Source organism: Vanessa atalanta, chromosome 9, assembly GCF_905147765.1.
Source record: "Vanessa atalanta chromosome 9, ilVanAtal1.2, whole genome shotgun sequence".
NCBI classification, from domain to species: domain Eukaryota; kingdom Metazoa; phylum Arthropoda; class Insecta; order Lepidoptera; family Nymphalidae; genus Vanessa; species Vanessa atalanta.
In genome coordinates, this window is record NC_061879.1 from 10,276,512 (window position 1) to 10,294,656 (window position 18,145).

The 18,145-nt window shown below is 32.4% G+C and overlaps 2 protein-coding genes across 2 annotated transcripts in view; both read right to left on the reverse strand.

Moving 5' to 3' along the window:
* Positions 1-695: 695 nt before the first annotated feature.
* On the reverse strand, positions 696-6,389 carry LOC125066434 (phospholipase A1-like). The gene is made up of 8 exons (XM_047674503.1): positions 6,383-6,389; positions 6,042-6,090; positions 5,649-5,758; positions 4,318-4,475; positions 2,451-2,599; positions 1,982-2,205; positions 1,355-1,517; positions 696-780 (listed from the first exon to the last, which is right to left on the reverse strand). The coding sequence occupies exons 1-8, from the start codon at positions 6,387-6,389 to the stop codon at positions 711-713; spliced, it is 930 nt and encodes a 309-aa protein (XP_047530459.1). The 3' UTR covers positions 696-710.
* Positions 6,390-15,977: 9,588 nt separating this feature from the next.
* Positions 15,978-18,145, reverse strand: part of LOC125066114 — a 95,106-nt gene continuing 92,938 nt past the window's right edge. The window contains exons 11-12 of the mRNA XM_047674032.1: positions 17,753-17,988; positions 15,978-17,670 (exon numbers count right to left, since the gene is read on the reverse strand). Of these exons, the coding sequence (XP_047529988.1) occupies positions 17,454-17,670; positions 17,753-17,988 (453 nt within the window). The 3' untranslated portion in view covers positions 15,978-17,453. The remainder of the gene's footprint in view (positions 17,671-17,752; positions 17,989-18,145) is intronic.

Consider the following 18,145-nt stretch of genomic DNA (forward strand, 5'->3'; position numbering starts at 1 on the left):
TTGGAAGAAGTTAAAAAACAGCTATTTAATCCTTAAGTGCTTTACGATTTCGGCTCCTCGTGAAACTCTCAATAAATGATTAATTGGTCAATTTTTCACGAGTCACTCTTGTGCGATGTTAAAAGATGTTGCTAATGTTACTTATGTACATTAAAGATAAATGGAAATGTATTCGCTATACTACGCTGAGCTGATGAGCTATGAATAATAAAGAATTATTGCTTTCTTTAGTTTTTCGCTTAATTGATAGTCTTTTATTAGAATATTTATTAAAACAATCAAATTTTAGCGCAATTGTGCCACATGTGTTGGACACTCCCTTATTGGAGCAGCGTGGTGGAATTAGCTCCAAGCCATCTCAAAGGGAGAGGAATTTAAGTATGAAATACCACTCGTGTGATCCTTGAAACTGAAGCTCACTAAGAAAGATTTTTTTAAATTACAACTTTGTATAAATTTCACCAGTATGAAGTCGTCAAGGTCAGCTAGTTAATATACATAAATAACTCACAAGCCAAGCTACGCGTTGTTGTGGCTTCGACATACATTGAATCATATTTTATCGTAATTTTTAGGCACAAACCTTCGCTGAAAAACGCTGAACAACATGGTACAAATTTTAATATGAAAATATTCATCAGTTTTTGCGTTTACAATAAAGGCCGTAAATAATTACAATTACAAAATACAGATATATAATTTATGTATTATTAAAGTCCATCTCTTCCAAGTCCATAAGGTGATTCAGATCTTGTCACGAGATAGTAATTTCCCGGACGTCTGTAATCAACACAATATTTTAAATTAATACAATTATTCATTATCATAAGTCCATGGACGAAAATCTTTTAAAATTTTAACGCAATCCAGGTACCTCTTTTGAATGTAATAATTTTTGGTACTTGTGATCAAATGTACAATATTTTTATAACTAGTATACGATATTTATTGCGTGCACGTGTGAATTGACATACGTTACGTTATATACATTTGCGTGTGTACGTATGCAGGTGTGTATACGCTATGTATTTTTCATTCGCGTGAAAATTAATATTAATAATTTAGTGTAACGCTTCAGACAAAGTAATAAAAAACCGATTGTAATGGTTATACATATGTATATGAAGAACTTTCTAGAATGTCCCTTTCTGAAAAACTCGAATTTGGGATGGTTTTTTTTTGTTTTGATGAGATCCACACATTTTAAAGCTAAAATTACTATTAATATCTATAACTTTAGGTAATTAATATCGCCACTTTTGTCACCTACGCGTATAGACAGCACGAAATGTATTTCGATAAGATACAACGTCAGGGGTGATACCTATATTAAATAAAGTCAAAGGCTACTTACAAGTTTTTATCATATTTGCCAAGATGCAAAGTGACAGCTTCCCTCTCTGCCTTAGAATAATTCTTCCACGTCCTGTAGTTCCTAGCGTAAGATCCTATTAGAACTCCCGGATATTTAATTGCATCCACCAGAAGTTGCCAACTCCTATTGTGACTGCATAAATCTAAAAGATATTCGAACGAAAATTGACCAAATATTTATAAGTATTGTAGTTTAATATCCATAATAAAAATTGATACGTAACGACAAAACAAAAAAACAGCTATATTCCCACCCGGTTGGAACGAAATAGTTTTTGCTATATTATAAATTATGTATTAAATAACACACAATTAAGATACAATTAAATTAACAACATTTGAGAATAAATAAAATTAAAAAAATAAAACTGTTATAAAAATCCCTTGTGAATTAAATCGCAAGGAGGCATAAACCTTTTTTCCTTACGTGAAGAAATCGCCCAGTTTACTCAGCCACGTAAATGAACTTCGTTTCAAAAGTAAGATAAAATAAAAACTTGAAAATAATTAAGCCATATTTACTCTAAATATGGCTTCTTCCCATGCCTTGCTTTACTAACATCGATTCCTACTATGGCATTTTATCTTTATAAAAATCGTCACTCACCGTCTCTAGAAAACATTGGAGTCGGATGATGTGGACAACCAGGCTGCTTGACAGCGGGACCCATCTTGAAGTTGGGCCAAAAGTCTACCGTGCCTGTTGACGTCCTCATTCCGTACTTATTAAAATCCGTATGAATAATGTCCACGAACGCAGCTGAAGAAGTATCAAGTTTTTGAGTACGTTTCTTCTCAAAACCTGCAGCGGCGGGATCTAACCCCGTGATTCTGAAGCAAAAATTATTATAAAATAAACGTTCTTAATCTATATAATCTTTCACACAATAATAAACCTTATTCATTTGTCTATTTATAACAAGATGTCACCCACGAATTCATTCGCGTTGTAGTAGTTGTTTGTCTAATGTTAAAGGATAAAAAGTAGCATGTGTCCTTCCTTAGGAATCAAGCTTACTTCATATATCATTTCCTCAGTTTCATCAAATTCTTATATATAGGAAAAGTAAATTTACCGTGGTAATACTATTCCTTTTGACATCATGTTGCTGCCAGCAATGCCCCAAATATGCGCGCCGAGTGAGTGACCGATCAGGTGCGTTTCATTCAGACTTAGTCCAGCATTAGCGAGACTAATAAAGGCATCGACAAGATCAACTCCCAGCTAAAATATATTTAAAGTACAATAAAATAAAGACTAAAGAAACAGCCAAAAAATGTGCCACTGCTGGGCTAACGCCGTTTGAGGAGATGGTACATAAAATTCATTGCTCTAACAACTGGGCTTATTTCTGCTCAAAGACTGTTCAAACTAAAACGTGAATTTATAATTTTTGAAAGTGTTCGAAAATGTTATAAATTATAAGCAGGTCAGGAGAGCTGACCGATTTTGGTCACGATGACCATTCTTAATGAAGACTAAACAAAGCGACGTGCAGGAGATATAACGGGTACAAGTGTGTTCGCTACCATTCAATACAGGCGCACTCTTTATTCCACTTTAAAAAAATCGATGGGACGGATGGATGAATCGGACGCGACAATAGAGAGTCAAGACTTTGTTTTCCTAATCCAAGGAGTACTACACTACTACGCTACCAACTTCCAAATTGCTTATCTTTATGACAGAAAATACATTCCTTTAAATGGGCTAGACCCAAGATTTGACCCAATGACCTCGAGCCTTATAAGCAATAGACTAGTGAGGCAGTTAATATTATTATATAAATAATATATTTTATTTCATTTTTATTACTGGGTATAAGTGGTCACTGCCCTTAAGACATTCCCATCGTAAGAATTTTTAACCATTTCTTACATATCCAACGCGCCACTAACATTGGGAACTGAGATGCCCCTTATAGATTCACTGGCTAACGCACTCTTCCAACCGGAATGCAACAATACGAAGTTCGTTTGTTCGTTTCGTTTTGTACAAAGTGATTATTTATTATGAAAACGTAAGTAAAAAATAAACAAGCGTTTGCAAGCATCAGCAATTTGTTTCTGTACTAATTGGCTCCGAGTAAAACGTTTTGTGTTCCTTGATTAAGCCTCGGTTAACTCGATTTGCGAAAGTATCTCCAATACGCAAACAGCGAACAAAACACAAATACATTTTAATCATCAATTGAGAAGCACAATTATATAAAAACAGTAGGTAAATGAAATTATGTTTCCTTTAGCAAGCGTTGCGGGTTGATTACAAGTACAGCTAAAATATATTATTGTCTGTATAGTAAATAAAATTAAATGAAACCCATTTTTTAAAAATTTTTGGAAATTAATTCATATCAATCGGCGGTGCGACCCGAAATGGACCAGTGGTTAGAACTCGTGCATCGTAACTGATGATTGCGGCTTTAAATCCAAGCAAGCTTCACTGAATTTACACGCGCTTTTATTTTATTTATAAGCAGTTTGCATCTGCATTGTTTTTTTTTATTTGTATTTTTTATGAGAGGATATTTCAAATAGGCCTGGTGGATCTGGTGGTAAGCAATTACCACCGCCCACAGACAAAGGCGCTGTAAGAAATATTAAGCATTCCTACCCTAGGCTTGCATAAAGCTCTACCACCACGTAAACCTCCAAAACCTTCTCCTCACAGGGAGAGGAGACCGTAGCCCAACAATGGGACTTATAAAGGTTTTATTTAAATTCATATCAAAGAATATAAAAATATTTGTACATACATTTATAAAACTATATATAATTAAACAAGATAAGTATAGACAAGGCCTGTATAAAATGAAGTAATAAAAGTGTAAGAAGGACTTTCCGAACTAGAGAGCTCTTTCCTCACTCAAGGTTGCAATGGAAGTTATGAAACGTATCACACGAAAGAGTTTTGGGTTTTCGTAAAGGCAATTCACGCGGTACCTGTCTGGCGTTGGGGGCAGCCCAGTTGAGATATGAATTGGCAAGACTTGACGTTGGCGCCGAAGCCAAGTAATCCCAATTGAGTAATACCACATTACTTTCTCCTTGGTCTAAATATGTTGTAATGACTTCGGTGATTGCTGGTCCAGTAGGCTTGCCTGAAACATGTCATATGTTACAAAGGCATATTACGTCAAACTATATTTAAACTCTTGAGTTTATCTTGTTTGCAAGATTATTCAAATTACACTTATAAAACGTACAGATGGATTCCTCCCGTCTTGAGAAGATGGCTTAGAGCATAATCCAACACGCTGAGTTAAGAGTGTTTTATAAATATACATATGAAAGAATTTTTCCGACACTTGATTTTTCTCACGATTTGCCTGGAAAGCCTGCTAGGCTTTGCAGGCGATATGAATTATGAACGTAAATTAAGCTCTTGAAAACTCAGTGACGCTCGTCCGGGTTTAGTCCACTCTAAATTCATAGCGACTGAATATGTCTCGGCCACACTAACTGCCTTTAAGATACTCTAACATAAGTGCATTGTCTGTTTAGTTTAATAGCCAGCTTATACGGCTTTAAATTCCGAAGTCCTAGGTACGAATCCGGGGTCCAACTAATAAAGTTGTTTGAAAGTTGTTTCTAAGAATGTTTCAGCATTAAAGCCCAAAAGAATAGAGAGTGCCTTTTAATATATCCTGAGAAATTAGATTATTGTGGACCAAATATCGTTTCGGTGAGATGGGCTCAAATTAAAATACGGAATGTATGGTTCGTCTGGTTATTTCCTGGTAAAAAGAAGCTTGTGAATGAACCAGCGTGTATGAAAAAATTCTGACCTATAGCCTATTCCAAGGGAAGTAGGAGATAAAAAAACTTTAGATTTACGTATTTCATGCGATTTGCTAATAACCAGCTATATTGTGCACTACAATACAACACTTTTACGCTTAACTACTTATATCCACTTTAATTTTACCACCAAAATTCCGATAACAGTTTTATCAACGTTCAAAACGCCATTTTTTGCAAATCCATAGTGAATATCATAGATTAATCAAGCTCTCGACCAATGATATCGCGTCAATTTGCTGTCAAATGTTGTTTATGTGACTTTTCTCCTATGGCTGGAATAGAGTATAGCTATATTCATCAACCCACTTTTCAAAAGCGTGGTGCTGTAAGCCTTCTCAATGGAAAACATCATTTCATCTGTGGGTCATTTATACTAGCGCTTTTGTACTGTTTTCAAGCGCTTCATTAGATTACCTAAAGATGACATGATATAGCAAGGCAATTTTAGGCTTTAGCAAAAGACAGAGTACCTGTAAATCCGTGGGCAAATATCACAGTCCCGTGATGCGGCTTGTACCATGACGTCAGAAATATTTTGTGTGCTTCGGATATCGAATATTCAGTAAAGTTGTTGAATGAACTGAAAAAAAAATGTCTTGAGATTATTAAATATTATGTGAAAATAATAATTTTATTACTAATTGAACTCTGTGTAGAATTAATTAAACTTTATTTTACAATGCGTTATTATTACGTCAATAGTATTTGATTATGATATTGGAAAACCAAGTATTCTCTCCACGTATCAAGTTCTTCTCGATAAAATCGATTACGAAAACGGAGTATTAAATAATTCATTATAATGTTACTAAAATTGAAAAAAAAAATACAATACATAGATATATAAATAAATCTTTACTCACTCGAAATAAAATCTTAACTTTGCATCTCGTTCGTTCGCACCACAGAGAGCTGTTAAAATAATAGTAACTAATTTAAACAACTCAATTGTCAATCTATACTAATATTAAAAATGCAATAGTAACTCTGTTTGACGGTCTGCCTATTGCTTTTTTGGGATTTGATTTGGTCAGGATTAATTATTAATTATTGGGAATCAATAATTAATAATTAATCCTGACCCAAAACATATAATAAAAATATAGCATTACATTTATTTGAATGAAAAAGTCAAAATTTGAGTCAAAAAGTCAATGTTCCAAACATTGACTTTTTGAAAATATAAATTGTAAAATAGTATTACTTGACATAATGTTCAAAACATGATATCATAGCCCAATGTCCGAATTCGAAATACAGATTTTATTCCATAAAACATCAAAATAAAAATATCCTGAGCAATTTGTACAATATTGATATCGTACAAAATAAACATATTGTATTTACCGAATTCAGATGGCTAGGAGATAACCTAGTTACCTAAAATACACTGAAAAAACCATCAACAACGCGTGTTTCAATGTTTGCGCAATGAGTCACTAACTAATTGAAACTTAATTATAATATTTTTTTAACTATTTGCTTGTTAAAAATTTTACTTGAACAAATTATTTCGACAAAGTTTATATCTAACGCTGCGTACAGACGATTATAGAAGATAATTTCTCATGAATATTTAAATCAATAAATATTCAACAAAAATAGGATTTAATAATGATTTAGAGAAAACAAAACCAATTAATCGAATTATAAAAAATTACACATCGTCCAACCGATTGTCCCGAGGCAGATTGCACCCGATACCATGGCGCTATGACATCTTTAAATTGTTAGGCTCAGTCTTGGAGAATATATAAGTAAGCACTAGCTTGTTAGTGTGGACCAAGTGTGGGCCAATCTTAAGGTCGTTTGCTATATTTATGGTATGTAATGACCTAGGACGTAAAGTATGAAACCCAGGACTGTTTATAAGCATTAAAAAAAATTGCGTGCCATAATGTTTGTCGTGGAATACTGGAATACTATTCATTATCTTAAAGTTGAACTTCGAATTTGTAACTGAAGTAGCAATGTTACATAGTAAATAATATATTTACACGTCGCGTCGATAGCAAATTTTGACAATTCTAGTAGTCGTTTCTTTAAAAGAACAAAGTTGAACAAACTAAGAAATACATTTCTGAACTACATATAAGTATTTGTAAATAACTATAAACGAAGTCGGACGTAAACGAGTTTCTGTAAAAGTGGCAGGATGACTTTTTAAAGAGAAATTTTGATAAACTCGCGAAGTCATATAATATGTTTGTATATAAAAAGGTGATATAGTTTTGTTTCTTTTTTATGTTAGCAGATTGTAACTTTATTACGTCATATAAAATAAAAAAATCTTCCACGAGTCATCTCATTATGTTTTATTTACAAAAAAAAAAACAACGAAACTTTCTACATTAATTCAGTTAATATCTTCGCTAGAAATGAATGTGTTATTAAAATTCATAATTATATTATTTATAGCAGTCATATTGTTTTATAAAGTAAATATATAGTAATTATCTCACTCACCAAGGATCACGAAAAAATACAACCCAAACACACATGCGTTCATTTTGCGTTTTTTGTAACTAGTCATTCTTTTGTTTCGCTCCTTTTGTTTATATAGGGGCTGATATCTGAGTGTCCTTGCGGTAAGCCTAATCGTCACCTTGACATTACGGTGCTGGTTAAAGAAATATTCAATTTACGAATAACAAATTTAGGATCTAGTTTTGAAATACAATTTAGCGATATTTTATAATTTGACCAGCCGCAGCCCGCACTTAATAAAAAGTCATAATATCTTACAGTGTTAACGGTACCAAAAAATAAAGCTTAAACATCCTGACAATCGATATTTAGTGATTATAATTACTTATATATGTATGTACGTCTAAATATGAAAATGTTAGAAGTCGTAAAAACTTTAGACAGACTGATTCGATTTGAATGAAATATTCAGAAATAATTTCTGCAACTATTAAGAATCCGTACAAACAGACAGAAAGATAAAATAAAAATAAAATAAATATTTCTTAATTTTAATAAATTTCAAATAAACTTTAACTTTATTAAAGACAATTATTTTGACACAGACATCAATGTGTAGAAGGGTTCGAATTGGCCCGTCCGGTACCACCACCAATTTAGCAATTATTCTGCTGCTAAACAGTAAACATTTGTGAGCCCTTGTTCCGGTTTGAAGGGTGATTGAGCTTGCTATGCACGGGTCTTAGATATAGCTTTGTAGGACAGCTGTTTGTACTTGTTACACTCAAAACAGTTTGTCAATGTTTACAATCAGATTATCCATTTGATCGTCTGCATTCATAAGGTCAATTTAATACGACTACAAAACTATGGAGTATAGATATCGATGTCGAAACCTACCCTGCTTTTCATTTTTTTCAGTATTTCGATCAAAAATAAAATATAAATACTGTATGTAATATGATTTGTCTTTATAATAAATATATATATAATTACAATTTAATTATAATAACACTCAAAATCGCTAGTGTGAATATATGCAGTGTTTCTATTTTTGAAATACCCATTTAATTTCTTTACTTAAATTCAGAACGCTCATCCAAGGTTCAAATTTTTATCTTAAAAAAAAGTTTATTGTTGATTGTCAGTTGGCTATAGATACTGAATTATTATAGATGTCTTTTATATCTTTTCCTTGAAGATAATTGCAAGCAAACGGGAAGTATAATCTTAAGATGTTTACATACACTAGTGATGACATATAAATGAATACATTCCATTTATTACAACGAACACTTGTTCTAAAGTATATTCTGAAACTATGCAACTGTTTTTTTTTTAATTTCATGTTTTATAATATGACCATCGTAATTTAAGATATATGCTTTACTAATACACAAACTTATTATTATTACAATCTATATAAACATTCATATTTATATAAATATATGTTTAAAATAAATTAACAAAATAACTTGCGTGTAAAATAACATTATTTGAAGCTTTACTCTATTTTGTTTATCTACAGATTGTCAGAATTGAATAAGCGATTGCATTTGCGTTGTTGAGATATATATTTTAAAGAAACATTTACACGAATACAATAACGATAACAAATTCATGCAAAAAGGATAGTTTATTTAGATAAGATAAGAAAGTATTAAAAGGTCAGCATTTTCAATCTATACTAATAGAAATAGTATTAAAAAGGTGACGAATTTGGCTGTTTGTTTGGTTGAACGCGCTAATCTCAGGACCTAGATAGCCAATTTATCGAGAAAGGCCATCACCATCACCACCATCAGCACCATCTACGACTAATAGAAGCAAAATCATATATGACAGAACCGGTAATGTAGTCAAGCGAAGTCGGGACGAGCGAGTAACTAATTATTTAAGATTTGATCCCAATATTGTTAGTTTTAAATTTTTATATAACAATATTTTTTTATATCAATGCAATGTATATTCATATTGTCACATTGACTATTGATATATTGTCGTTATTCGAAAGTCAGAGTAAAAAAAAGTCTTTACTCAGCATATATGCCGCGTCTTTCGATCAAAATGCTGCTCTGCCATGAAGACCATTAATTATACAGGCGATTATATGTCACCTAATATTAGAAATAAATAAAATATATAAATAAATAAAATATAAAAACCTTGAGCGAGAACACAAAAATCCTCTCTTATATATATTTCTTTCATAACGCACCAAAAAAGTATAACTTCAAAAATAACGCGCGTTATCGCGTTATAACGCGGTTGCTTTCGCTATATATTGGATACTAATTAAATAAAAAACATAATAAAATAAATTAAGAACGTTAAAAAAATGATAATAACGATTTTTTTGTTATATACATCCTGTGTGAATTAAATAAATAACAAAAAATAAGTTTAAATAATTTTATAGAAAACAGAAAGAGACGGAGATAAAGAAAAGGGAAGAGAAAGATCGCCCGGAGGAGGCATAACGCTGACGATTGCTAACTGCTCACTCTACTGGAGGCCGCGTAATTAACTCCGTTTCAAAAAAAAAAAAATTGGTCTTTCCACCCACCACGAGTAATTGAATTACATTCATCATCATCCTGCCCTTATCCTAATTTTACTTGGGGTCGGCGCAGCATGTCTTCTTCTTCCATACTTCTCTGTCAGACGTCATCTCACAAGTAACATTCTTTCTAACCATATCGTCTTTCACACAATCCATCCATCGTTTCTTGGGTCGTCCCCTACCTCTATATCCATCCACATCCATACTCAAAACCTTTCTCACAACATGGTCCTCATTCCTCCGCACAACATGCCCATGAGTAATTGAATTACATAAATATATAATTTAATATAAATACCACAGCAACGACTTCGCTCGCTCAGGTGTAGGCGTAAAGAAAGTAGCCTATGTCCTTAAAGTTCAAGCTGGCTTCATACCAAAATTAATCAATCGGTTTAGTGGTTCGACCGCATGACAAACAGACAAACAGATTTACTTTCGCATATATAATATTAGTAAAGGTTTATAACGTATTAATTTATGAGTTATAACTACTGAAATTTATTAAGATTTTTGATGTTCCCTAATCTGTTACAACCTTATTTGTTTTAAACAGATATAATGAGATAAATACAAATGATTACTAGACAAATATATACAAGTATTATGTCAATATTATTTGATGTGTATAGTTATTATTTGATTTCATATTAAAAACACTTTTAATATTTACAAATGTATAATAAGTAATTTTAAGACAGGATAGATATATTTTATATGTAATTATATTTTTTATTACTAACAGTATTTAAAATGGGATATTTACCATTTTTTTTATTTTTATTTACGAGAGAGAATAAAAATAGAAAACATGGTAAATATCCCGTTTTAAATACTGTTAGAAATAAAAATAGCCATGTTAATTTAAAATCTTAATTATATTTTTATTGCTAACTTTGAATTGAGTTTCGAACAGCAGTGCAATTCTGTAAAAACTCACTTCGTATCTCATTCGTGAAACATCATCACAATAAGTCGGTTGTCAACCGACTTATAGTGACACGCCACTTTGATACGAGTAACCTATAAATTTTATAGTAATTATAGTCAAAGTCGTATATCAAATTCTGACATTTCAAGCTCGTGTTCTGCGGCGAGTTTCGAGTTTCTTGTTATAGAATAGCCTACTGGACAAAAAATTAACCAACGCTCCGGTCACTTCTGTGGAGACAATAAGGCGGCGTGTTTATTTATTCATTTGCTAACAAAAGCTGATTAACTAGATTCCACGTGTAGAAAATTTTCACGTTTCTACATAAATTATTCAAATTAAAAGTATGCACAAAATTTTAAGTATAAGTTTCTTTTAAAAGTGTAAATATTCAATGTTAATAATGAAAAAAATAACCAACACAACACAACAGACATACAGACTTAGAGTAATATTTAATCTACTTTTATTGAATTATTTATTTATAACAAACATCGACTTCGCTTGTTTACTTCTTATTTTAGAAATCTTTATAAGATCTGTATGAAGTGCGAAATTAAAATAAAGAAAACAATACTTTACTATGATCTTACACAAATAATAAAGCGATACTGGGTCGTCTCTGAAATTTGGAATTAGATAGGAATTTACATTTTTGTCACTGCAGTATTATCTGTCGTGACTTCATCGAGTTTGAAATTGAAGTCTAACTCTACGTAACAGGTTAACCTTTTATTCAGTCTCTCAGCTCTCACCCAGCCCTAACATGTTATTCATATCTATCGCTATATTTTTTTTGTTTATCCCTATTTAATATAATTTTACACAATACATAGTTTCTTCTTATTTGCTAAACAGTTATTTTTGGAGTTGATTTAATAGAAGGTATGTCAAACATGTACGACTCATGACGCTAAATAAAAAAAAAAAGTTATTCATCTTTTTCAAAGAAAATCCATTCGCAAATCACAATTACCTACATAATTACCTATAGCTTGAAAAATGATTAATATATTTTTTTAAGTTTTTCAAAGTTTCACACTTGATTAAAGGGACAACAACAATTATTGACAATTGTTGGACTATTGTTGTTTTTTTACTTTCCCATGAAATTAAACAAATTTTTGAAAAGTATTTGATCACCATTAAATTGTATAATAATAAATACAAGAGTATACCTAATAATAAATTATGCATGACATCATGAGTCGTGCAAAAGTATTCAAACAAAAGTGTGCATGTAGATATATTTCTGTACTCGTCTGTTTCTCTTACCGGCTTCTGAAGAGGTACCGACATAGTCGGACGTGTTTAATTTTTTAAATGTATTTTCACTGATTTCTCGGAAGCGGCTGACCGATTTAAATTAAATGCATTTTATTCAGGTAGGCCGCCGACTTCTCCTACTTTAAGAGTACAAGTACTATTTAATTCTAGGTATGTTGTATTATACAATTTGTCAATGAAACACGTTCAGACAACCGATGGCTTTGAGTAATCGTGTCGTAATAGTCGAAACTGATTATCTCATTGAAGGTTTTGCAATTATTTAGTGCATATTTTATTTGACTATTTGATGATTTTCTGAATCATATATTAACGTCGTAGAATAAGAGAGCTATTCGCAATAGGGACTAGATCCAATTACTGAAATGAATTTAAAAAAACTGAACTCAATTACATAGTAATTTTTTTTTGATTATTTTGATGATTTTTTTTTATTTTTCTACTACATTCAATCAAATTTCGACAAGTACGGTGTTTATCTCCTTTAAATTATCTTTACAACGGTGTACAAACTACATTGATTCCATGAACCAGCAAGAGTTTTATTTCGCCTCATTATATAAAAATATTTGCCAACGTGAGGAGAAAAAACATTTTCAATCATATAGCATCAGAGGATGCTTCGCATTCTGAGTCGTGCAATTATTAAATATTTCAAAGCAGTATTAATTATTATAGCCACATTAAATCAACATTCCTTGACTTTTGATAACATTACAATTGGCTTTCACAGACGTTGGCGTAAATAGACGTCAAACTTAGTAAAATTTCATATATCACAAAATAGATTTTTCCTAGCCACTTCTGCGCCTTTGATTACTAATCTGAGTTTATAGTCGATAGGTAATAAAATATTAATTATTAGAAATCACTACAATCTTTTCCCTTATATTTCGATATAAATAACTTAAACTTTTAGTTTTCTGATGTTGTCTGATTACATTTTATATGAAAATTATGTGATGAAAGAATAAATATAAGAATGGATCTTTTCGAGAAAAGCCTTTTTTAAATACTAATTGTGTCAATAAAGTAGTTTGGTAAGTTTTGTTTTTTAAATATACAATTGTCACTGAACTAATTTCGTGTCGCCGTCGTAAAACTGTTAGTGATAAAACTTGCGAAACGATACAGGTATATTCTTTTATATATAATACTAAACTAACCGCCTGTATATATGTAATGTAAAAGGTGTAGACTGAAATTCAGCTTAAGCTGACTCTACGCCCTTTTCTTAAATTATATCTTTCTAATTTTTTATACTTATTATGCTTGTTTTTGGTGAATAAAGTTCATTATTATTATTAATAATATATACGCTATTAAGTATAATATAAATTATTTAATATACATTTATAATTAAAAGGTGTCAAAAAATTTAAATATTTTTTATAAACATTTGGATTTTAAATCACGCCTGAATGTCTGAGACCGATATTATTAAAAAAAAATCTTTTAAAAAATATCATGTACAGTTAGTTAAAAGTAGTGAGTAAAGTTAATGTTAACAGTTCGCAGTTTATTTAACCACACTTTTCCAATAGTGGTCGATGTTCATCCGAAACATGCAGGATTTCCATCCATGTCAAACATAAATACCTAATTAAGGGCATGAAAATCCTGTGTAACCGATGATTGCGGGTTCGAACTCGCCTGAGTTCGAACCCGCAAATTTTCATGTGCTTAATTTGTAATTAAGCACCACCAAATTTTCATGTGCTTAATTTGTGTTTATTATTCATCTCGTACTCTGCGTTGAAGGAAAACATCGTGAGGAAACATGCATGGGTCTATTTTCAACGAACAATTCTGCCACATGTGTATCCTCCAACCCGCATTGGAGTAGCGTTGTGAAATAAGCTCCAAACCTTCTCCTGAAAAGGAGAAGCGGCCTTAGCCCAGCAGTGGGAAATTTACAGGCTGTTACTGTGTGTTACAACGAACCCATTTAGATGAATTAATCTTATTAATAAAGTTATTTGGCTCTTATTAAACATCAACATTGCTTAAAGAATTGAAAACCATATCATAACAATTTTGTCAGCAATTAGAATAGATGCTTCAACGTCCTAGATCAGGAGAATTCTAACTCAAAGCGCAGGACACAGCAGTTACGCCAATTAGCTCTAATTGTATGAATTATTTCAATGGGCCTTTGTTCCTCGGATGCCGCGATGATAACAATGTACTTACAACTTCGCTGTACTACTTCATACAAAGTATAATCGATTACCGAAACACACAACATTGCATAAATATTTAAACGTAGACTTTTCATTTCAATCAATCATATTTTTGAAATGTTCTTTTTTAAATAAGTCTCATTGTTTAAATAAGCGACTAGAAGTTTATGACATTTTAATAAAAAATATATTATCATTTTTATAATATAATTTATTAATCTACTTTCTAAACTTTTATGACATCTATAAGCGTTCGATAACATCTAGAGAGAGAGACGTAGAGACGAGGATGTGAAAGCTATGTGATCACCCTATATTGTCTTTGTGTGTGTCTTTTTGTTATATAAAGGTTGACAGTTCCCCTCGTGAATCAGCTGACGGTATGGTTTCACCACCATGGACTGTAAAAAGTATTCACTATCCCTTATTTGTATATCATAATCGCACCAATCTTGATATGTAACTTGTCATGTCCCTTGTACCAATAATAAATAATACTTAGTATTGTTTTTTTTTGTTCGGTATAACATGCGATGAGTGATAATTTAATCAGTTGTCTGGAAATGGTTTCAATGGTTTTAATATATCTGAAAAAAAAAATACACGTATAAGAACATACACGAATAACATACGTACTAAAGTGAACAGAAGATTTGTAAAAATATAGTACGAGCAGAAGGGAAACAAAATTATTTCACTTTTGTATTAGAGCAGGAAATTTTAAGCAGCATTGACTCTTCCAGAATATTGGATAGTCTTAAATTAAATAAAACGAGACCAAAATGTGATCGTAGGCCCTTGTGGAAGCCCGTCTGGGTAAGTCAACACAGGGGACATCTTAGCACCCAAGGTTGGTGGTGCATTAGCAATGTAATAGTCAAAATATCTTACACCCACAATGTGTATGGGCACAATGTGTTGGTGACCATTAAATATCAGGTGGCTCATTTTCCCTTCTCCCAACATATATTATAAAAATAAAAAAAAAATCAAGGTGAAAATATTAATTTTTAATATGTATAAAAAGATTTTTTTCTAAAAATCATACCCATGTATGATTTTTAGAAAAAAATCTTTTTTGATTGCTTCATTGCCTATTTTTTGTTGGGGCCGCTATTGGCGTCTGGGTTTTTGCAATAAATGCACTCTGAATTACGACGTACGTTACTGTATTTTTTTATTTATATATATAAAGTTTTAGTGAGCTCGTTTATTAGTTACCATGGAAACGGCAAACAAATAAATATGAATATTATATTTAAAAAAAAATAGCAAAAAAATTGGAACATAATTATTAGTTACGTCAGCTGAATCAGCAGTTTCGCAAATTGACATCGTGCAAAAGGTCATAAGGTCATAACATAATTATAAAAGGTACTATGGAAATGAAAGATTTAAATATTTTCAGATAGTTTATTTTTTTTTATTAATAGATATTCTCCTAATCATGTAGTATTTATTTTCGCTTATAATTCTTAATTTGGAATGGTATTATTCATATTGTTTAGCTTAAAAAATAATTAAAATATAAGTCGCCTGAATTAACTGACGCATGCAAAGTTACAGGCTCACTGAAATCATAAGGAACATAACAAAGAGTTAAGATGAATGAGACTCTTTGGTTTGAATATCGCTTTTCTAAGTTTAATTAGTACATAATCTATTATAGATTAAATGTATCGTATTATATAAATCTGAATGAAGACAACATCTCTTCAAAAGCATCTATCAATGTAAAAAAGTAGCGCAAAACTTAACCGCCGCTTGTAATGTCAACAGACATTGGTGATCTTAGAACTAGGTTAATTTTTCATTGTTATTTGTACATAAAAAATAAAAACATTGCCAACAACCATGATAAACTATTATAATAATTAAGTTATAAATGTAATAATAAACACAAAACAATACAATGATTTACTTACATAACTTACAATATCAGCCGACGAATCTGTACAACTGACAAATTACCGAATCATCTAACAGTTGCAGATAATGTTAACGACTCGGTTATTCTGAATGAAGCTATTCGAAATAATTGCACCAATAAATATTATAGAGAGTAAGGCGAAACGTAGACGACAGAAATTGAAGAAGATCTACAAGTGAACGAAGATATCGAAGAAAATGATAGAATATAACCGTAAATATCAGCGACGAAATTAGTTCTAAGTTAAGATCTAAGAAATAGTAAGTATGATATATTCATTGGCGCAACACACAGGTACTTATAGGTTTTACTTCAAAACATAGCCGATACGATAAAATATAGTTTGAGGCCAGATTTTGAAAAGAAGCAGACTTAATATGTTAAAATGAGTCTAAACTTATCCCCCTATTTTATTTAACATTCCCACTCACTTTAGTAACAACACGTTATGTACAAAGTGACTGAAAGCGCAAATAATGTAAGGACTAAATCCAATATTAAATATCTATTACATATCTACGTAATCCGTTGTAATATCAATGGCGAACAAAAACATATTCATATCACCACAAGCTAATTCCTTCGAGAAAGAGCAAACACGTGTATATATACTAAAACTACATAAAATAATAATAAGCTCATAAATAATCCGTTTCATAAATAGATAACCTTCCGATACAGTGAGAATTCAAATACGTACGTGATCATCATTACACGCTAGGGCTCGAGAGCGAACACTCATCCATTTGTAATCGAACAATCATATTTGCGTTCGTACTCGTACTTCACTCCTATCTTAAAGCACTAGCACGATCCAGTCCGGTCCCGAAGTTCCACTAAGACTATTTGACACTGTCCATTCATAGAAAGTCCGGCAAGAATATCGAATCCGTTCCCTCCGTGTCCGCGTCGTCACGAGCACAAGACTAGTATTCTTTCATATAAATAAGCACTTCAATACTGACGGTCGTCGTAAATGTAGATGGCCTCCCCCGCGGATTCCTTGAGGGGGGGAGGGGCCGGTGGGAAGTCGAGGTCTCCCGGTCGGAAGAGCTTGGAGGCGTTGGGCGCGGGGGAGGCGGGCGCGGGGGAGCTGCCCGGGGAGCCCCCGCCGCGCCGCTTCACGCCGCCCGGCGACGCCGCCGCGCGGAACGACGAGCGCCGCGCCAGTCTGCGCACGGGACGACGTTAGCACTCGCTCCAGAGACAACAATATGTGCAGAAAATCTTATATAAATAATAATGTTCATTACCTCGAAGCCATTTCTTCTGGCGTTTCTTCGATTTCGAGCACCCAGCTGACCGAGTCGTGTTTCTCCACGACTCCCTTGACAGCCGGCAGCGGGGGCGTGTCCGGCGCGGGGGACGACGCAGGGGATGGAGGCGAGTCCGGTGGGGGAGACGACGACCGCACGGATTCACCGGAGGATGTGCGTGTTCGCATAGGGGTTCGTTCAATGTATCCTCCGCCCGCTAAGAGGGATACCACCTGAAGACAATCAAAATTATTTTAATGACATTGAACTGGTTTAAAAAACATTTTCTTATAAGTATTGTTTAATTATAAACAATACTTATAAGAGCATTCCTTTTTTATTCTGGTAAATAATTCCTCGCGTAACTAAAATTAATGAAATATTAAAACT